Source organism: Nansenia antarctica (genome assembly GCF_963989245.1).
Source record: "Nansenia antarctica genome assembly, chromosome: 2".
NCBI lineage: Eukaryota > Metazoa > Chordata > Actinopteri > Argentiniformes > Microstomatidae > Nansenia > Nansenia antarctica.
This window is the reverse complement of record NC_137675.1, coordinates 88,248,538-88,270,085: the sequence shown is the minus strand read 5'-3', so window position 1 is coordinate 88,270,085 and position 21,548 is coordinate 88,248,538. Positions and strand designations below refer to the sequence as shown.

Sequence of the window (21,548 nt, the reverse complement as noted above, 5' to 3'; positions counted from 1 at the left end):
GTCGACAGTACAATAATATAACAGTAATATACTAATATTTTGAGATACTGGATTTTCTTTTCTGATTTTCATGAGCTGTAAGCCATAATCATCAACATTAAAACAATGGTTTGAAATATTTCACATTATATGTAATAAATGTAGGATACATGAAAGTTTAACTTACAGAAAATAATGAACTTTTCCACAATATTACATTTCTTTAGGAAGAAATATGCCATATTATTGGAATCTGTGTAATCTGTCTGAGTCATTTGTTCTGGGTGATGCAGTTGGTTCAATAATAAATGATCGTGCATCACTTAGAACACATGACTCACACCAGAAGGACGTTGACAATATTGACAGAGAGGTGGGCAGTGTGACAGGCTTTCTCACATGAAAGTCTGAATCGAGACCCGGAGCAAGTGGATGAGTTTGCAACATTGTTGCATAAATAATTTCTCTGATTTGCGTTCTCACAGCCCTTTATGTAAACGAAGTAACATACGCAATCGAAGCAACAGACGTGGTAGTTGATTGGTCAGAAAAATAGAAAATTGCCCGTTCGTCCCGCTCTTATCCAGATCAACACGCATGCACTGTTGTTTTCCTATGGACAGCCTCGAGCAGCGTTCTCACCAAAAGCGAAGGGAAGCAAAGTGACGGATGCGTCGTTTCTAACCGGAGTGAAACCACCCTTTTCAAGTGGTGCATCCGACAGGTATTTGCTCCGGGAGCGACTTCAAATACGCGTTCTCACAGCTCCAAACGACGCAGAGCAAAGCGAACTTTATCCTAAACTCTGTTTCAAGTGAAGCAAATGTTCTAGTGAGAACACACCCTTATAAGCCTGGATTTTCCTTTAGCGACATTGATGGAATACCCCCCTGAAGCACTTTCAAATGAGCTACTGAAGCTGTCCAGTTCTTTCACATTCATGTTTATTGAACATTATACAACAGTTAGTTCCGACCAAGTCATTTGATTGGGCAAGAGGCATTCCATGAGTGCTGATATACAGTATTCGGTTGTTAAGTCGTGACGTGTTTCCGGGTCCAACGTTGGCTGAGGCGCTCTCTTCGAAATGCCTCAGTAATAATAATAATTCATTATATTTATATAGCGCTTTTCCGAGGCTCAAAGACGCTGACAAATATGGGAAAAACAGGAAAGTGCTCTATCCCTTGTTGTATGAATAGATCCCAGTCTAAAAAACGATTGAACTGTCATTCTACCGCTGTAGTACACTGGTACTCTGGTGCAGGGAATTTCTGGTTTGGACCGGGAAATTGCTAAACGTCACGTTTGACGTCAGACTTAACAACCGAATAACAGCACTGGGACTTTTAACTATATGTACAGTATCACTCCGCCGCACAGATGTTCTACTAAATGACCGTTAATTAGACTATATGTTTGTGCTCAGGTTACTAGGCAACAGTCCAGTTGAAGTTCAGTTGCGGAACAATTTTTTGTTTATTTTTATGATTAAATAAACAAACAAATCATAATCTGTTGTCGCTTATTACTGTTAACTAATAAATCGCGCTGTAGAACTGTTGTATAAAAGCAATATCACACTCAAGGTCGTGCTGTTATACTGAATATCACCAATGCCTGCGGCCTCGTACCTACGACCCAATCACAGCCGTGCTGATATCCAGTATAACAGCACGACCTCTCTGGTGATATTGCTTAATCACACCACATCAGTAGAGGAAACAGCGTTTACAGTGAGGGTACTCCTGTCATGAAGACACCGATCCAGATACTTCACCATAGTACTCTGCCATCTTTTACAGCCATGTCATTATTTCTTTCAAAAACAAGAAGAAGAAAAGATATGACACTTTCTTATTTTTCAGATTATTTACAATATTGTTCAATGTACAGAGAGGAACACACCAGGCCTAGATCCCATGATGCTGTGCGGGAGGCCCTGGATGGTCCCACAGGTTTTGTCTTCCAGCAAAAACACTGAGAAGGATCCATCGTCCTCCTCTGTCAGACAGAACCAGAACCAGCCCTCCCCCCCAGGCCTTTACCACTCCCCTCCCCAATCTCCCCCCTCCCCCCCGGGCCTCCAGGTCCCCTCCCCCCCTCCTCCAGGTCCCCCACCCCCCCCTCCAGGCCTTTACCACCCCCCCCTCCCCCCCAGTCTCCCCCCCTCCCCCAGCCCCCCAGTCCTCTCCCCCCCCCTCCCCCCAGTCCTCTACCACCAGCGGTAGTGTGCGTAGGCGCGGTTGGCCTCGGCCATCTTGTGCAGGTCGTGCTTCCTCTTCACCACGTTGCCCTCCAGGCCGTGGGCCAGCAGCAGCTCCTGGCTCAGCTTCTCCGGCAGCAGCGTGCGGCGGTGCTTGTTGTCACGGCACTCTGACAGCAGCCACTTCATGGCCAGGAAACGCCGACGGTTGTCCGTCAGCGGGATGGGCACCTGCAGAGGGACGGACAGACAGACAGCTAGTCAGAAACTAAACACCTGCAAGAGGGACGGACAGACAGACAGATAGACAGACAGACAGCTAGTCAGAAACACCCTGCAAGAGAGACAGACAGACAGACAGTCTTTACATTTACATTTCTGGCATTTAGCAGACACCTCTATCAAACATGGAATTCATTACCAAGCTTTTTAGTTTCAGATAGCAACAGAAGTTGCTTTAACAAAAAATTTAAGATGTATCTGTTTACATACGGGATACCCTGAAAACAATGAAGTGTTTCTCACTGGTGAATTGAGCGATCTTGTGATCCCAAGGGTTAGGAGAGTTATGTTTTTGTCTCTCCACTTTTCTTTCTGTATTATTTTTCTTTATTTTGTTATTAAGTTGTCTTCAACTAAAAATGTAAATAATAGAGCTTATGTATGTATGTATGTATGTACAGTATGTATGTATGTATGAATGTTATGGAAGTGTATTGTCTGTATTGTCTGTACACTGTAAGTGTTTAAGATGAAAAATAGTTTGAAAGTATGGTATGAGGACCCCAGGAAGAATAGCTACTGCATATTTGCTGTATCTAATGGTGGATCCAAATAAACAAACAAACAAATGCCACCCTGTGAAGCCCTCCCACACTGACCTGGTAGAACTTGCCGCCCTTCTGGATGCTGGCCAGGCCTATGACGGGCTTGCAGTTGTCCAGCGCCTGGTGGAAGATGGCGTAGGGGTTACACTGCAGGCCCGCCCGCTTCTCCTCACACGCCTCCTTGTGGAACTTCTCCACCTGCCTCCTCTTCATGTGCTCCAGTGTCTGAGGAGGAGGAGGAGCAAGAGAGGAGGAGGAGGAGAGGAGAGGAGGAGGGAGAGGAGAGGAAAGGAGGGGAGGGGAGGAGGGAGAGGAGAGGAGGAGGAGGGGAGGGGAGGAGGAGGGGAGGAGGAGGGGAGGAGGAGGGGAGGGGAGGGGGAGGAGAGGAGGAGGAGGGGGAGAGGGAGGAGGAGGGGGAGGAGGAGGGAGGAGAGGAGGAGGAGGAGGAGGAGAGGAGGAGGAGGGGGAGGAGAGGAGGGGGAGGAGAAGGAGGAGGGGAGGGGAGGGAGGGGAGAGGAGGAGGGGGAGGAGAGGAGAGGAGGAGGAGGAGAGGAGAGGAGAGGAGAGGGAGAGGAGGAGGAGGGGGGGGGAGGAGGAGAGGAGGAGGAGGGGGGAGGAGGAGGAGAGGAGGAGGGAGAGGAGGAGGAGGGGGTGGGAGGAGGAGAGGAGGAGGAGGGGGGGGAGGAGGAGGAGAGGAGGAGGGAGAGGAGGATGATGATGATGTCAGCTTGGTTCAGTCACAACGACGGGTGCACACACACGCACGCACAAACACACACATATACACGCACGCACACACACACACACACACGCACATATATATATATACACACACACACACACATATATACAGTATATATATATACACACGCACGCACACACACACATACATATATATACAGTGGGGAGAACAAGTATTTGATACACTGCTGATTTTGCACGTTTTCCCACTTAGAAAGAATGTAGAGGTCTGTAACTGATAGTTTTCTTTGAGACTGTGGTCCCAGCTCTCTTCAGGTCATTGACCAGGTCCTGCCGTGTAGTTCTGGGCTGATCCCTCACCTTTCTTATGATCATTGATGCCCCACGAGGTGAGATCTTGCATGGAGCCCCAGACCGAGGGAGATTGACCGTCATCTTAAATTTCTTCCATTTTCTAATAATTGCGCCAACAGTTGTTGCCTTCTCACCAAGCTGCTTCCCTATTGTCCTGTAGCCCATCCCAGCCTTGTGCAGGTCTACAATTTTGTCCCTGATGTCCTTAGAAAGCTCTTTGGTCTTGCCCATTGTGGAGAGGTTGGGGTCTGATTGATTGAGTGTGTGGAGAGGTGTCTTTTATAAAGGTAACGAGTTCAAACAGGCGCAGTTAATACAGGTAATGAGTGGAGAATAGGAGGGCTTCTTAAAGAAAAACTAACAGGTCTGTGAGAGCCGGAATTATTACTGGTTGGTAGGTGATCAAATACTTATTTCATACAATAAAATGCAAATTAATTATTTAAAAGTCATACAATGTGATTTTCTGGATTTTTGTTTTAGATTCCGTCTCTCACAGTTGAAGTGTACCTATGATAAAAATTACAGACCTCTACATTCTTTCTAAGTGGGAAAACCTGCAAAATCAGCAGTGTATCAAATACTTGTTCTCCCCACTGTATATATACACACACACACACACACACACACACACGTTACGGTACATGTGGGAATACGGTACATGTGGGAAAACTAGGGTTAGGGTTAGGTGCTACGTCGACTTGGTACATGCATGTCTAACCCTAACCCTAACCTTAGCACCTAACCCTAACCATAGTTTTGTACCGTAACATATATATACACACACACACCTACCTGTGTCATGAGGCCTCTAGCCAGGACCTTGTCTCCATCCTTCATCACCATGTTGACGAATTTGCTTTGAAAAAAGAAATAAAGAGGAAATAATGATTCATACTACATAGTAGAAGCATAGAAAGCTGTGGTCTGGGTCCAGTGGTCTAGCACCATGGCCTGGGGTGGTCCAGGGGTCTAGCACCATGGCCTGGGGTGGTCCAGGGGTCTAGTACCATGGCCTGGGGTGGTCCAGTGGTCTAGCACCATGGCCTGGGGTGGTCCAGTGGTCTAGTACCAGTACCATGGCCTGGGGTGGTCCAGTGGTCTAGCAAAAAGTTCCATGCACCCTCATTCAGGCTTGACTGTACCTCAACACGGGGTCGTTGAAGGCGGAGCTGGTCACCCCTCCTGTAGAGGCCTTGATGGGCCTGACGGCCTTCAGCTGCCTCTCCTGCCTCTGCTCCTCCGTCAGCTGGGCCTCCGGGACGGCGTGCGCCTCCCTGCTGGGCTCTGGCTCCAGGTAGTAGGGGTTGTACCTGCTCCAGCGCACCTGGAACACCCTGGGACATAGCGGCCGGGACATTGTTACCAGAGAGCCGTGAGAGATTGACTAAAAACCCAGGAAAACATTTAAACGAGAAACGTATTCATTCGATCTCGCCTTTTAAATCTCTGCTACTACTATTGTTGTTTTATCTCTATTGTTATTTTATCTTCCTTGTGATCTGTAAAGCACATTGTGTCACATTCTTTTGTGAGAAATGCGCTATACAAATAAAGTTTGATTCTGTTCTGATTAAGTAGATCTGTTCTGATGAGGGTAGATCTGTTCTGATTAAGTAGATCTGTTCTGATGAGGGTAGATCTGTTCTGATTAAGTAGATCTGTTCTGATGGGGGTAGATCTGTTCTGATGGGGGTAAGGCTGTTCTGATGGGGGTAGATCTGTTCTGATGGGGGTAGATCTGTTCTGATTAAGTAGATCTGTTCTGATTAAGTAGATCTGTTCTGATGGGGGTAGATCTGTTCTGATGGGGGTAAGGCTGTTCTGATGGGGGTAGATCTGTTCTGATGGGGGTAGATCTGTTCTGATTAAGTAGATCTGTTCTGATTAAGTAGATCTGTTCTGATGGGGGTAGATCTGTTCTGATGAGGTAGATCTGTTCTGATGGGGGTAAGGCTGTTGAACTAAACTCATTAGACATTTCTAAGTTATATTCTTCAAGAGAGGGGGGGGGGCATTACTCTGCACAGAGAAGACTCATTTGAGACGCATGTACTGTCCCGATGGCATGATTATTATATATGCATATTAGTCTAATAGATACATGATTTATTCTAGCTAGACCAGGGTCTTGTTTTGCATGTCCTTCAACGCAGTACAGTGATCAGTGATGACACTCAGTCAATATGGCAAAAGGTCCCTGGTCATGTGATCTGAGACAGCAGATTTGCTCACTTACATCATATGTGTCATAATCTTACACGTAGCGTTAACGTACAAGACCAAGAACGTTATTCGTTGTCTTTTTATATAGATAGCGAAATGACCCTTACCTTGGTGTCCAAGGTTTTAGTAAACCTGTGATGGAGGCAGACATCTTGGGAAACGTGCTGCGTCGAGGACCCGAGGCTGGGTTACCAGATGGGATTGACACTTTCCAGCCTAACCACGGTCTAATAACCGCTAAATCCCCCCCCCCCCATTTTTGTTGTTAATAAAATATATAATAATAATATTAAATATAATATGTGTTAATAATAATATGTTATTATATATATATATATATATATATTTAATAGTATTCTTATATATTTTATTAAGAACAACATTTATTTTATTTTATTAACAACAAAAAAGCAAAGGGTGGCTACTTTGAGGAATCTAAAATCTAAGACATATTTAGAGTTATTTCACACGTTTTTGTTAAGTACATCATTCCACATGTGTTCATTCATAGTTGTGATGCCTTCAGTGAGAATCTACAATGTAAATAGTCATGAAAATAAAGGAAACACATTGAATGAGAAGGTGTGTCCAAACTTTTGGCCTGTACTGTATATGTCAACTGTCTGTGGCCAATGATGTTTGTAAAATAAAAAATAAAACCTGCACATTGTGTGTAGCTACTAGTGTGTGTGTGTGTTTCAACTTTCAACGCCTTTTGTCATTCAAATGATTATTTTTTCCCCCGGCCAGTGTGATCAAAAGTAGCCCATTCAGCGGGAACCCGCCCCACCTGGCAACCCTGATCCGAGGTTTAGGTGCCCTAGCAGGTGCCTTTTAGCGAAACAAACGATTTGACTGATTTCATTAAATATTTCTCATGTGTTTAAATGAAAAATATTGTACGACAATGAAAACTATAATTTGTTGAGGGTTTTTATTTCATTTTATGTGTCTATTTATTTACCAAGCCGACAATAATAATAATAATAATAATAATGAATAACCTCACGCACAGTGCGTCAGTGCGTACACGTTTCCAGTGACGTCACCACGCAATGTGTCCAGTGCTATGGCGTACCAGGAAGGGGAGACGCTGGAGTCCTGGCTGAGTGAGTAGATGTTCCTTATTTATATTTACTGGATGAATGACTTTGGGTTGTTCTGGAGTTATTAATGTGATCCTCTGTGGAGCCCCCGGGGAGGGACTGGCTGGGCTGGGGTCTGTGCCTAAGCCCAGGAACGATGTCCCTCTGAGCCTGGATCAGTTCTGAGTCTCCACACACCCAGGGATGTCTGGCTGCTGCTGCCTGGCATGTTGTCATGTTGTCATGTTGTCATGTTGTCATGTTGTCATGTTGTCAGCTGCTCTGGTGGTTGTGATTGTTGTCAACGTCTTAGGAGATCTGGGTCAGACGCCTAGTCTGACAGACGCTCCTGTTGGGAGGAGGTGAGGTGACATATCTGTCATGTTGGGGAGGTGACATATCTGTCATGTTGGAGGAGGTGAGGTGACATATCTGTCATGTTGAGGAGGTGAGGTGACATATCTGTCATGTTGGGGAGGTGAGGTGACATATCTGTCATGTTGAGGAGGTGAGGTGACATATCTGTCATGTTGGGGGAGGTGAGGTGACATATCTGTCATGTTGAGGAGGTGAGGTGACATATCTGTCATGTTGAGGAGGTGAGGTGACATATCTGTCATGTTGGGGGAGGTGAGGTGACATATCTGTCATGTTGAGGAGGTGAGGTGACATATCTGTCATGTTGGAGGAGGTGAGGTGACATATCTGTCATGTTGGGGGAGGTGAGGTGACATATCTGTCATGTTGGAGGAGGTGAGGTGACATATCTGTCATGTTGGGGGAGGTGAGGTGACATATCTGTCATGTTGAGGAGGTGAGGTGACATATCTGTCATGTTGGAGGAGGTGAGGTGACATATCTGTCATGTTGGGGGAGGTGAGGTGACATATCTGTCATGTTGGAGGAGGTGAGGTGACATATCTGTCATGTTGGAGGAGGTGAGGTGACATATCTGTCATGTTGAGGAGGGGAGGTGACATATCTGTCATGTTGGAGGAGGTGAGGTGACATATCTGTCATGTTGAGGAGGTGAGGTGACATATCTGTCATGTTGGGGGAGGTGAGGTGACATATCTGTCATGTTGAGGAGGTGAGGTGACATATCTGTCATGTTGGAGGAGGTGAGGTGACATATCTGTCATGTTGAGGAGGTGAGGTGACATATCTGTCATGTTGGAGGAGGTGAGGTGACATATCTGTCATGTTGGGGGAGGTGAGGTGACATATCTGTCATGTTGGAGGAGGTGAGGTGACATATCTGTCATGTTGAGGAGGTGAGGTGACATATCTGTCATGTTGGAGGAGGTGAGGTGACATATCTGTCATGTTGGAGGAGGTGAGGTGACATATCTGTCATGTTGAGGAGGTGAGGTGACATATCTGTCATGTTGGGGGAGGTGAGGTGACATATCTGTCATGTTGGAGGAGGTGAGGTGACATATCTGTCATGTTGGAGGAGGTGAGGTGACATATCTGTCATGTTGGGGGAGGTGAGGTGACATATCTGTCATGTTGAGGAGGTGAGGTGACATATCTGTCATGTTGAGGAGGTGAGGTGACATATCTGTCATGTTGGGGGAGGTGAGGTGACATATCTGTCATGTTGGAGGAGGTGAGGTGACATATCTGTCATGTTGGAGGAGGTGAGGTGACATATCTGTCATGTTGGAGGAGGTGAGGTGACATATCTGTCATGTTGAGGAGGTGAGGTGACATATCTGTCATGTTGGGGGAGGTGACATATCTGTCATGTTGGAGGAGGTGAGGTGACATATCTGTCATGTTGGGGGAGGTGAGGTGACATATCTGTCATGTTGGAGGAGGTGAGGTGACATATCTGTCATGTTGAGGAGGTGAGGTGACATATCTGTCATGTTGAGGAGGTGAGGTGACATATCTGTCATGTTGAGGAGGTGAGGTGACATATCTGTCATGTTGGAGGAGGTGAGGTGACATATCTGTCATGTTGGAGGAGGTGAGGTGACATATCTGTCATGTTGGAGGAGGTGAGGTGACATATCTGTCATGTTGGGGGAGGTGAGGTGACATATCTGTCATGTTGAGGAGGTGAGGTGACATATCTGTCATGTTGGAGGAGGTGAGGTGACATATCTGTCATGTTGGGGGAGGTGAGGTGACATATCTGTCATGTTGAGGAGGTGAGGTGACATATCTGTCATGTTGGAGGAGGTGAGGTGACATATCTGTCATGTTGGAGGAGGTGAGGTGACATATCTGTCATGTTGAGGAGGTGAGGTGACATATCTGTCATGTTGAGGAGGTGAGGTGACATATCTGTCATGTTGAGGAGGTGAGGTGACATATCTGTCATGTTGGAGGAGGTGAGGTGACATATCTGTCATGTTGGAGGAGGTGAGGTGACATATCTGTCATGTTGGGGGAGGTGAGGTGACATATCTGTCATGTTGGGGGAGGTGAGGTGACATATCTGTCATGTTGAGGAGGTGAGGTGACATATCTGTCATGTTGGGGGAGGTGAGGTGACATATCTGTCATGTTGGAGGAGGTGAGGTGACATATCTGTCATGTTGGAGGAGGTGAGGTGACATATCTGTCATGTTGGAGGAGGTGAGGTGACATATCTGTCATGTTGGAGGAGGTGAGGTGACATATCTGTCATGTTGGAGGAGGTGAGGTGACATATCTGTCATGTTGAGGAGGGGAGGTGACATATCTGTCATGTTGGAGGAGGTGAGGTGACATATCTGTCATGTTGAGGAGGTGAGGTGACATATCTGTCATGTTGGAGGAGGTGAGGTGACATATCTGTCATGTTGAGGAGGTGAGGTGACATATCTGTCATGTTGGGGGAGGTGAGGTGACATATCTGTCATGTTGAGGAGGTGAGGTGACATATCTGTCATGTTGGAGGAGGTGAGGTGACATATCTGTCATGTTGGAGGAGGTGAGGTGACATATCTGTCATGTTGGAGGAGGTGAGGTGACATATCTGTCATGTTGGGGGAGGTGAGGTGACATATCTGTCATGTTGAGGAGGTGAGGTGACATATCTGTCATGTTGGAGGAGGTGAGGTGACATATCTGTCATGTTGGAGGAGGTGAGGTGACATATCTGTCATGTTGGAGGAGGTGAGGTGACATATCTGTCATGTTGGAGGAGGTGAGGTGACATATCTGTCATGTTGGAGGAGGTGAGGTGACATATCTGTCATGTTGGGGGAGGTGAGGTGACATATCTGTCATGTTGGAGGAGGTGAGGTGACATATCTGTCATGTTGGAGGAGGTGAGGTGACATATCTGTCATGTTGGGGGAGGTGAGGTGACATATCTGTCATGTTGGAGGAGGTGAGGTGACATATCTGTCATGTTGAGGAGGTGACATATCTGTCATGTTGGGGGAGGTGAGGTGACATATCTGTCATGTTGGAGGAGGTGAGGTGACATATCTGTCATGTTGGAGGAGGTGAGGTGACATATCTGTCATGTTGGGGGAGGTGACATATCTGTCATGTTGGAGGAGGTGAGGTGACATATCTGTCATGTTGAGGAGGTGAGGTGACATATCTGTCATGTTGAGGAGGTGAGGTGACATATCTGTCATGTTGGGGGAGGTGAGGTGACATATCTGTCATGTTGAGGAGGTGAGGTGACATATCTGTCATGTTGGGGGAGGTGAGGTGACATATCTGTCATGTTGAGGAGGTGAGGTGACATATCTGTCATGTTGGGGGAGGTGAGGTGACATATCTGTCATGTTGGGGGAGGTGAGGTGACATATCTGTCATGTTGAGGAGGTGAGGTGACATATCTGTCATGTTGGGGGAGGTGAGGTGACATATCTGTCATGTTGGGGGAGGTGAGGTGACATATCTGTCATGTTGAGGAGGTGAGGTGACATATCTGTCATGTTGGAGGAGGTGAGGTGACATATCTGTCATGTTGGGGGAGGTGAGGTGACATATCTGTCATGTTGAGGAGGTGAGGTGACATATCTGTCATGTTGGAGGAGGTGAGGTGACATATCTGTCATGTTGGGGGAGGTGAGGTGACATATCTGTCATGTTGGGGGAGGTGAGGTGACATATCTGTCATGTTGGAGGAGGTGAGGTGACATATCTGTCATGTTGAGGAGGTGAGGTGACATATCTGTCATGTTGGAGGAGGTGAGGTGACATATCTGTCATGTTGGAGGAGGTGAGGTGACATATCTGTCATGTTGGGGGAGGTGAGGTGACATATCTGTCATGTTGGAGGAGGTGAGGTGACATATCTGTCATGTTGGAGGAGGTGAGGTGACATATCTGTCATGTTGAGGAGGTGAGGTGACATATCTGTCATGTTGGAGGAGGTGAGGTGACATATCTGTCATGTTGAGGAGGTGAGGTGACATATCTGTCATGTTGAGGAGGTGAGGTGACATATCTGTCATGTTGGGGGAGGTGAGGTGACATATCTGTCATGTTGGAGGAGGTGAGGTGACATATCTGTCATGTTGGAGGAGGTGAGGTGACATATCTGTCATGTTGAGGAGGTGAGGTGACATATCTGTCATGTTGGAGGAGGTGAGGTGACATATCTGTCATGTTGAGGAGGTGAGGTGACATATCTGTCATGTTGGAGGAGGTGAGGTGACATATCTGTCATGTTGGGGGAGGTGAGGTGACATATCTGTCATGTTGGAGGAGGTGAGGTGACATATCTGTCATGTTGGGGGAGGTGAGGTGACATATCTGTCATGTTGAGGAGGTGAGGTGACATATCTGTCATGTTGGAGGAGGTGAGGTGACATATCTGTCATGTTGGGGGAGGTGAGGTGACATATCTGTCATGTTGGAGGAGGTGAGGTGACATATCTGTCATGTTGGAGGAGGTGAGGTGACATATCTGTCATGTTGAGGAGGGGAGGTGACATATCTGTCATGTTGGAGGAGGTGAGGTGACATATCTGTCATGTTGAGGAGGTGAGGTGACATATCTGTCATGTTGGGGGAGGTGAGGTGACATATCTGTCATGTTGAGGAGGTGAGGTGACATATCTGTCATGTTGGAGGAGGTGAGGTGACATATCTGTCATGTTGAGGAGGTGAGGTGACATATCTGTCATGTTGGAGGAGGTGAGGTGACATATCTGTCATGTTGGGGGAGGTGAGGTGACATATCTGTCATGTTGGAGGAGGTGAGGTGACATATCTGTCATGTTGAGGAGGTGAGGTGACATATCTGTCATGTTGGAGGAGGTGAGGTGACATATCTGTCATGTTGGAGGAGGTGAGGTGACATATCTGTCATGTTGAGGAGGTGAGGTGACATATCTGTCATGTTGGGGGAGGTGAGGTGACATATCTGTCATGTTGGAGGAGGTGAGGTGACATATCTGTCATGTTGAGGAGGTGAGGTGACATATCTGTCATGTTGGAGGAGGTGAGGTGACATATCTGTCATGTTGAGGGAGGTGAGGTGACATATCTGTCATGTTGGGGGAGGTGAGGTGACATATCTGTCATGTTGGGGGAGGTGAGGTGACATATCTGTCATGTTGGGGGAGGTGAGGTGACATATCTGTCATGTTGGGGGAGGTGAGGTGACATATCTGTCATGTTGGGGGTAGGGGGGGGGGGGGAGTGGCATACAGTGGGGGAAATAAGTATTGAACACATCAACATTTTGTCCAGTAAATATATTTCCAATACTTTTTTCCTGTTTCATTCCACTTTATTCCACATAACGTTATTTACATATGGACTTTAGATGTTTAGATTTGTTTGGTCTGGATTGTTTGAGTTAATACCGAAGTCTGGTGCAAATTTCACTTGAACTGGCTCATTGGAAATACATTTACTGGACAACATGTTGATGTGTTCAATACTTATTTCCCTCATTGTATCTGTCATGACCGACATTTCAGATCTGTCTGCATTGTGTTTTAAAGACATACTGAATATCAGCACGGCTGTGATTCGGTCGTAGGTACGAGGCCGCAGGTATAACAGCACGACCTCGAGTGTGATATTGCTTTTATACAACAGTTCTACGGCGCCATTTATTAGTTAACAGTAATAAGCGACAACAGATTATGATTTGTTTGTTTATTTAATCATTCATTTTGGCTCCGCCAACAAAAAATAGTTCCGCAACTGAACTTCAACTGGACTGTTGCCTAGTAACCTGAACACAAACATGTAGTCTAATTAACGGTCATTTAGTAGAACACCTGTGCGGCGGAGTGATACATATAGTTAAAAGTCCCAGTGCTGTTATACTGTATATCGGCACTCATGGAATGCCTCTTGTCCAATCAAATGACTTGGTGGGAACTAACTGTTGTGTAAATACTGCTATTGCTGCTACTATATCTGTCTACTCATTCCACTACTGTCGTTGTGTGTCTGCTACTGCCTCTACTTTAGGTTACTGTCTTTTTACTCAAAAAGGCCTTTGGCTGTGAACCTGTGTCCATTCTTGTTTTTAACGTATTATGTTTTTAGGCTGTTTTTTTTACTCTGTAGCACTCTGAGATTCTTTTCAATGAAAAGTGCAATACAAATAAAATGCATTATTATTATTATTGTTATTATTATTATTATTACTGTTTCATTATGACTCCATTTTTCCAGCTAGCTGGCACCTAAACATCTCATCTCTCCTCATCTGATCATGTCTACTATGGCTGTGGTGTTCTGTGTTCTGTGTTCTGTGTTCTGTGTTCTGTGTTCTATGACAAACCAACGTGTTGGATTTAGAGTTTGATTGTGTGTTCAAGTGGCGCTGACATTGTTTCTCCTTTCAGCTCAGTAATGTGGAAGTATAAACTAAATATGGTTCATGCTTTTTTATACAACAGTTAAATCAAATCAAATCAAATGTTATTTGTATAGCGCATTTCTTACAAGATGCAACTCAATGCGCTTCACACAATGAAAATGTTCAGTCAATCAGTCAATCAAAACCTGTATACTATGTAGCCAGGAAAAATTCCCTTGCAGCCCTCTACCAATAGAGCGACTACTAGCCAGTTTGCTTACCAGTACCCAGCGGTCCCCCAGGGGAGGCCAGGACCACCGGCACAAAGCAAGCAAGCAAGGGCAAAAACCTGTACACCATGTATCCAGGAAAAATTCCTTGCATATTATTGGTTAGTTCCGACCAAGTAATTTGATTGGACAAGAGGCATTCCATGAGTGCTGATATACAGTATAACAGCACTGGGACTTTTAACATGTATGTATCACTCCGAAATGACCGTTAATACAAAGTAACTAGCCTGCAGGTGTTTGTGTTCAGGTTACTAGGCAACAGTCCGGTTGCGGAACCTTTTGTTGACGGAGCCAAAATGAATGATTAAATAAACAAACAAATCATAATCTGTTGTCACTCATTACTGTTAACTAATAAATGGCGCTGTAGAACTGTTGTATAAAAGCAATATCACACTGGAGGTCGTGCTGTTATACTGAATGTCAGCACGGCTGTGATTGTCTTTGGTACTCTGCCTCGTACCTACGACCCGATATTCAGTATAACAGCACTCCCTCTCGTGTGATATTGCTTAATTATTTGTTTTATTCACTCTTTGACCAGACAAAGCCACGCACCCCACCAACAGACAGGAGGACTGGGAGTACATCATCGGCTTCTGTGACCAGATCAACAAGGAGCTGGAGGGGTAGGAGCTGTTAGGTCACACACACACACACACACACACACACACACACAGACACAGACACACACACAGACACACAGACACAGACACACACAGACAGAATCATCCTGTTAAAAAAAGCTGTCAGGTGGAAACACCTGCTGTCTAGGTGTAGCGTGTTGTGTGTAGCGTGTTGTGTGTAGAGTGTTGTGTGTAGCGTGTTGTGTGTAGAGTGTTGTGTGTAGCGTGTTGTGTGTAGCGTGTTGTGTGTTGTGTGTAGCGTGTTGTGTGTAGCGTGTTGTGTGTAGCGTGTTGTGTGTAGAGTGTTGTGTGTAGCGTGTTGTGTGTTGTGTGTAGCATGTTGTGTGTAGTGTGTTGTGTGTAGCGTGTTGTGTGTAGCGTGTTGTGTGTAGAGTGTTGTGTGTTGTGTGTAGCGTGTTGTGTGTAGCGTGTTGTGTGTAGCGTGTAGCGTGTTGTGTGTAGAGTGTTGTGTGTAGAGTGTTGTGTGTAGCGTGTTGTGTGTAGAGTGTTGTGTGTAGAGTGTTGTGTGTAGCGTGTTGTGTGTTGTGTGTAGCGTGTAGCGTGTTGTGTGTAGTGTGTAGTGTGTAGCGTGTTGTGTGTAGAGTGTTGTGTGTAGAGTGTTGTGTGTAGCGTGTTGTGTGTAGCATGTTGTGTGTAGAGTGTTGTGTGTAGCATGTTGTGTGTAGAGTGTTGTGTGTAGCGTGTTTCTCAGAGTCACCTGACGTGTCTGTTCAGTCCTCAGATCGCCGTCCGCCTGCTGGTTCACAAAATCCACTCGCCACAAGAATGGGAGGCTCTCCAGGCCCTGACAGTGAGTTGAACCTGTTCATTTACATTTACATGTTTGGCATTTAGCAGACACCTTATTCCAAAGCGAATTACAATCAATACATTTGACTAAGCAAGTGAATCATCAATCCACCAGTCGTATCAGGAAGAGTAATCCAGCTCAGGCCAGGGGCCATTGATAGAAGGAAAAACCTTCATCTATCACCTTCACATATCACCTTCTTCTAAACCTAGGTTTTTAATAAAAAAAATATATTTAGACACTGGAGACAGTACAAGGGGGGCAATAGAAGTTTCTAGGGGACACAGTAGAGGGGAAAAGCGGGTGTCTCAGGAGACGCAGTGCTGGGGGGTGGTAGATGTCTCAGGAGGAGCAGTTAAGGTGTAACCCGAAGAGATGGAGGTCTTCAGTCTACGACGGAAGATGGGTAGTGACTCTGCAGTTCTGATCGTATAAACGATTATTCCCCCCCATCCAATATGTTTATTTATTTACTTATTATTCTCATAATGTTTGACTGAACGCTCGCGTGTCCGTGCAGGTCCTGGAGGCGTGCATGAAGAACTGCGGCAGAAGGTTTCATAACGAAATCGGGAAATATCGTTTTCTGAACGAGCTCATCAAGGTGGTGTCTCCTAAGGTGGGTGGAGTCGCTACGTCCTGTGTCAGTTCGTATGTGAGTGTCTTCATCCAATCACAGGCCCCCCGCATGCATACGTACAGCGTAAATGCGCCAATTCCTGCGAACCCCCCCCCCCTCCTCGTCCAGTGTCATCTTTTGTCCTGTATTTGCTAGTGAGACAACTGGCAACCCTACATGTTGACCCTACATGTTGACCCTACATGTTGACCCTACATGTTGACCCTACATGTTGACCCTACATGTTGACCTCCTACATGTTGACCCTCCTACATGTTGACCCTCCTACATGTTGACCTCCTACATGTTGACCCTCCTACATGTTGACCTCCTTTCCAGTACATGGGAGACAGCGTGTCGGAGAAGGTGAAAACCAAGATCATAGAGATGCTGTACAGCTGGACGGTGGCCTTCCCCAACGACGCCAAGATGACCGAGGCCTACGGCACACTGAGGAGACAGGGTAAGACTGAGGAGACAGGGTAAGACTGAGTGTGTGTGTGTGTGTGTGTGTGTGTGTGTGTGTGTGTGTGCAACAATCTGATTTGACAGCAAATAAAGCATTTGATTGAACTGGCCCAAATGGATCATATCTTCTAATGGTACTTAATCCCATTCTCCTCCTCTCTTCTCTCCCTCTGCCCCTCTCTTCTCTAATTCTCTCTCCCTCCCTCTCTCTTCTCTCCTCTCTCCCTCTGCCCCTCTCTTCTCTCCCCATCCCTTCTCTCTCTCTCTCCTCTACATCTCTCCCTCTCCTTCTCTCCCTCCCCCCCTTCTCCCTCTCTCTTCTCCCTCTCTCCTCCCCCTTTCTCCTCTCCTCCCCCACTCTCCTCTCTCCTCTCCTCTCCCTCCCTTCTCCTTCTCTCCCTCTCTCCTCTCCTTCTCTCCTCCCCCCCCTTCTCCCTCTCCCTCTCCCCCTCTCCCACCCTCTCCTCTCTCCCTCTCTTCTCTACATCTCCTCCATCTCCTTCCCCCCCCCCCCTCTCCTCCATCTTCTCCCTCCTCTCCTACCTCCTCTCCTCCCTTCTCTCCCCCCCCCCCCCAGGCCTGGTGACCTCTGACCCAGAGCAGGCGGTAGATAAGACTCTGATCCCATCTCCGCCCACGCGACCCAAGAACCCCGTGTTTGAGAATGAGGACATGGGGAAGGTGAGACACACACACACACACACACACACACACACACACTCTCTCACACACACACACACTCACACTCACACACACACACACACACACACACACACACACACTCACACACACACACACTGAAACATGAAGTATCTGACACGCACACACACACACACACACACACACACAAACTCACACACACACACACACACACATACTGAAACATTATGTATCTGACACCCACACACACACACACACACCAGTGTTTCCCCTACCATTGCCTTGGGGGGCGGGCCGCCCTCCCAACGGAACCCCCCGCCCCCCCAAGAAAGAGGAATTATTACTGACGGAGACACCAAACATCTGACAAGCAGGCTAAAATATCCGCGTTTTTTAAACGCACCCAACCCGAATCTGGCGAGTGGCAAGCCCATAGGCTCGTTGGTAACGTTAGTCCGCCGTAGTCTCGCATAGCCAGACCTATCTCCACACTTCGCGCTGTGCCAGCGCTGGAGAATAATACAAGATTTTGCGCAAGTGTGCGCGCGAGACGCGAGAGTTTTTGCCGCTGTGATGTCTGCAGATTGAAAGTAAGCAAGTTGAAACGTTAGCAAATATAATTGCTGAGTGTTCTGACAGAGAAAGTTGGTTAAAATTGGTCGTTATTTACGTGACTAGAAAGTGTCTGACTATAGTTCCATAGTGTAAATAGTCAAAGAACTAGCAAGCTAGCTCAGAGGTGATGAGATGAGCTAGTCTCCTTGCACACTTGCCAGCGAAAGAGCTAACTGGAGGCACTTTATTATTTTACTTAAAGTAGATATACTATCTTTCTTATTCTGCTAGAGTTGGGCTTCATGGTAATACCATAATGGCATATTTACAGTACATGGACAGTTGATTGAAGCATTGGAAATGTCAGTTTTTTATAGTTGGACATACACATTTTTTTCAGGTGAGAGAGTAAAGTAAAATTGACATTATCTGACTGGATTGCCCACAGCAATCCAATATTCAATTATAATTATGTTATAAATTGATATGGATCAATTTATGCCTCTTATTAGATTATAAATACTCTGGCTGTTTTGTTTACCTTTTGGTTGACAGCAAAAGGGAGAGAGGAGGATAGAGAGGGAGAGAAGGAGAGAGAGCAGGATGGTGTCGGCACACCAGAGAGAGAGAGCAAGAACCAGGTGAGAAAGTGGACAGGTAGTCAAGACCACATACTGTATGTAAGTAGCCTTGAGAACCGATGGTTCTGCAGCCTAATGGCATATAGGGCAGGAGCCTATCTCCTGTTTCCGTAGCGTGAGGCGGCTTAATGTACAAGTACACCCCTGGACATGACGCTGGTATGAGGCAGGGTCTTACCCCCTGGGGGGGGGGTCCATGCCACGGTCCATGCCACCCCCCCAAGGCAGCAAACCTAGGGGAAACACTGCACACACACACTCACACACGCACACACACACACACACTGAAACATGAAGTATCTGACACGCACACACACACACATACCCTGAAACATTATGTATCTGACACACACACACACACACACACACACACACACACACACTCACATTTAAACGCACCCAACCCGAATCTGGCGAGTGGCAAGCCCATAGGCTCGTTGGTAACGTTAGTCCGCCGTAGTCTCGCATAGCCAGACCTATCTCCACACTTCGCGCTGTGCCAGCGCTGGAGAATAATACAAGATTTTGTGCAAGTGTGCGCGCGAGACGCGAGAGTTTTTGCCGCTGTGATGTCTGCAGATTGAAAGTAAGCAAGTTGAAACGTTAGCAAATATAATTGCTGAGTGTTCTGACAGAGAAAGTTGGTTAAAATTGGTCGTTATTATCGTGACTAGAAAGTGTCTGACTATAGTTCCATAGTGTAAATAGTCAAAGAACTAGCAAGCTAGCTCAGAGGTGATGAGATGAGCTAGTCTCCTTGCACACTTGCCAGCTAAAGAGCTAACTGGAGGCACTTTATTATTTTACTTAAAGTAGATATACTATCTTTCTTATTCTGCTAGAGTTGGGCTTCATGGTAATACCATAATGGCATATTTACAGTACATGGACAGTTGATTGAAGCATTGGAAATGTCAGTTTTTTATAGTTGGACATACACATTTTTTTCAGGTGAGAGAGTAAAGTAAAAATGACATTATCTGACTGGATTGCCCACAGCAATCCAATATTCAATTATAATAATGTTATAAATTGATATGGATCAATTTATGCCTCTTATTAGATTATAAATACTCTGGCTGTTTTGTTTACCTTTTGGTTGACAGCAAAAGGGAGAGAGGAGGATAGGGAGGGAGAGAAGGAGAGAGAGCAGGATGGTGTCGGCACACCAGAGAGAGAGCAAGAACCAGGTGAGAAAGTGGACAGGTAGTCAAGACCATGTAAGTAGCCTTGAGAACCGATGGTTCTGCAGCCTAATGGCCCATAGGGCAGGAGCCTATCTCCTGTTTCCGTAGCGTGAGGCGGCTTAATGTGTAAAGTTAGTACACCCCCTGGACATGACGCTGGTATGAGGCAGGGGGGGGGGGCACGGTCCATGCCACCCCCCCAAGGCAGCAAACCTAGGGGAAACACTGCACACACACACTCACACACACACACACACACACACTGAAACATGAAGTATCTGACACGCACACACACACACATACCCTGAAACATTATGTATCTGACACACACACACACACACACACACACACACACACACACACACACACACTGAAACATGATGTATCTGGAGGGGGGACGACAACACACACACCATACACTGGTGAACTGACGTGTGTTGTGTGTGTGTGTGTGTGTGTGTGTGTGTGTGTGTGTGTGTGTGTGTGTGTGTGTGTGTGTGTAGTTGCTAGCAGAGCTTCTAAGGAGTAAAAACCCTGAAGACCTTCAGGAGGCCAACAGACTGATCAAGAACATGGTGAAGGAGGTGAGAGAGGGGGGAGGGGGGGAGGGGGGAGGGGGGAGGGGAGGAGGGGGGGAGGGGGGAGGGTGGAGGGGGGAGGGTGGAGGGGGGGAGGAGGGAGGTAGTGAGAGGGAGGCCCATCTCTTCTAGCTACACCTTAACTGCTAATATTATTATTATTATTATTATTGTTATTATTATTATTATTATTATTATTATTATTGTTATTATTATTATTATTATTGTTATTATTATTATTATTATTATTATTATTGTTATTATTATTATTATTATTGTTATTATTATTATTATTATTATTATTATTATTATTATTATTATTATTGTTATTATTATTATTATTATTTTTATTTTTATTTATTTATTTGTAATCTTCCTTCTAGCATTGTGACTGCCAGTGGCCCCTGGTCCTAGCATAGATGAGGTTTCCCTGCTATGACTGGGGGATAGATGATTCACTTACTGAGACAAATGTGTTTGTGACACGTTCTAGTGTTTTGGTCCGCATGTCGCCAACCAATCAAAATGTCCAGACTCTTCTTTTGAAACACGGAACTTCGTGTCGACGTTGTTGAGAATCACGACACAAACTCGCTACAACGTCTGTGTGTGTGTGTCTGTGTCTGTCTCTGACTCTGTCTCTGTGTGTGTGTCTGTCTCTGTGTGTGTGTCTGTGTCTGTCTCTGTGTGTGTGTGTGTGTGTGTCTGTGTCTGTGTCTGTGTCTGTGTCTGTGTCTGTGTCTGCGTCTGCGTCTGCGTCTGTGTGTGTGTGTCTGCGTCTGTGTGTGTGTGTGTGTGTGTCTCTGACTCTGTCTCTGTGTGTGTGTGTCTGTGTCTGTGTCTGTGTCTGTGTCTGTGTCTGCGTCTGCGTCTGTGTGTGTGTGTGTGTGTGTGCGTCTGTGTGTGTGTGTGTGTGTGTCTCTGACTCTGTCTCTGTGTGAGTGTGTGTGTGTGTGTGTGTGTGTGTGTCTGCGTGTGCCTGCGTCTGCGTGTGCGTGTGTCTGCGT

General features: G+C 46.2%; 2 protein-coding genes across 2 annotated transcripts in view; one reads left to right on the top strand and one right to left on the bottom strand.

Annotated features, from left to right (window-relative positions):
* Window positions 1-2,190: 2,190 nt before the first annotated feature.
* mrps7 (mitochondrial ribosomal protein S7) lies at window positions 2,191-6,476 on the bottom strand. Its single transcript, XM_080524817.1, has 5 exons — window positions 6,402-6,476; window positions 5,214-5,405; window positions 4,864-4,927; window positions 3,067-3,237; window positions 2,191-2,416 (listed from the first exon to the last, which is right to left on the bottom strand). Exons 1-5 carry the CDS (start codon window positions 6,443-6,445, stop codon window positions 2,195-2,197), a joined length of 693 nt encoding a protein of 230 aa, XP_080380943.1. The 5' UTR covers window positions 6,446-6,476; the 3' UTR covers window positions 2,191-2,194.
* Window positions 6,477-7,336: 860 nt separating this feature from the next.
* Window positions 7,337-21,548, top strand: part of gga3b (golgi associated, gamma adaptin ear containing, ARF binding protein 3b) — a gene marked incomplete at its 3' end in the record, with an annotated part of 36,200 nt that continues 21,988 nt past the window's right edge. Inside the window, exons 1-7 of the mRNA XM_080523627.1 lie at window positions 7,337-7,403; window positions 14,941-15,025; window positions 15,758-15,833; window positions 16,354-16,452; window positions 16,792-16,915; window positions 17,498-17,601; window positions 20,467-20,547. Of these exons, the coding sequence (XP_080379753.1) occupies window positions 7,364-7,403; window positions 14,941-15,025; window positions 15,758-15,833; window positions 16,354-16,452; window positions 16,792-16,915; window positions 17,498-17,601; window positions 20,467-20,547 (609 nt within the window). The 5' untranslated portion in view covers window positions 7,337-7,363. The remainder of the gene's footprint in view (window positions 7,404-14,940; window positions 15,026-15,757; window positions 15,834-16,353; window positions 16,453-16,791; window positions 16,916-17,497; window positions 17,602-20,466; window positions 20,548-21,548) is intronic.

Excerpts from the sequence above, each read along its gene's own strand:
- mrps7 (XM_080524817.1), bottom strand. The coding sequence starts at position 6,445 with ATGTCTGCCTCCATCACAGGTTTACTAAAACCTTGGACACCAAG. Across the intron at positions 5,406-6,401 it reads CTAAAACCTTGGACACCAAG|GGTGTTCCAGGTGCGCTGGA; the intron begins GTAAGGGTCATT and ends GCTATGTCCCAG. Across the intron at positions 3,238-4,863 it reads CTAGAGGCCTCATGACACAG|ACACTGGAGCACATGAAGAG; the intron begins GTAGGTGTGTGT and ends CCTCCTCCTCAG.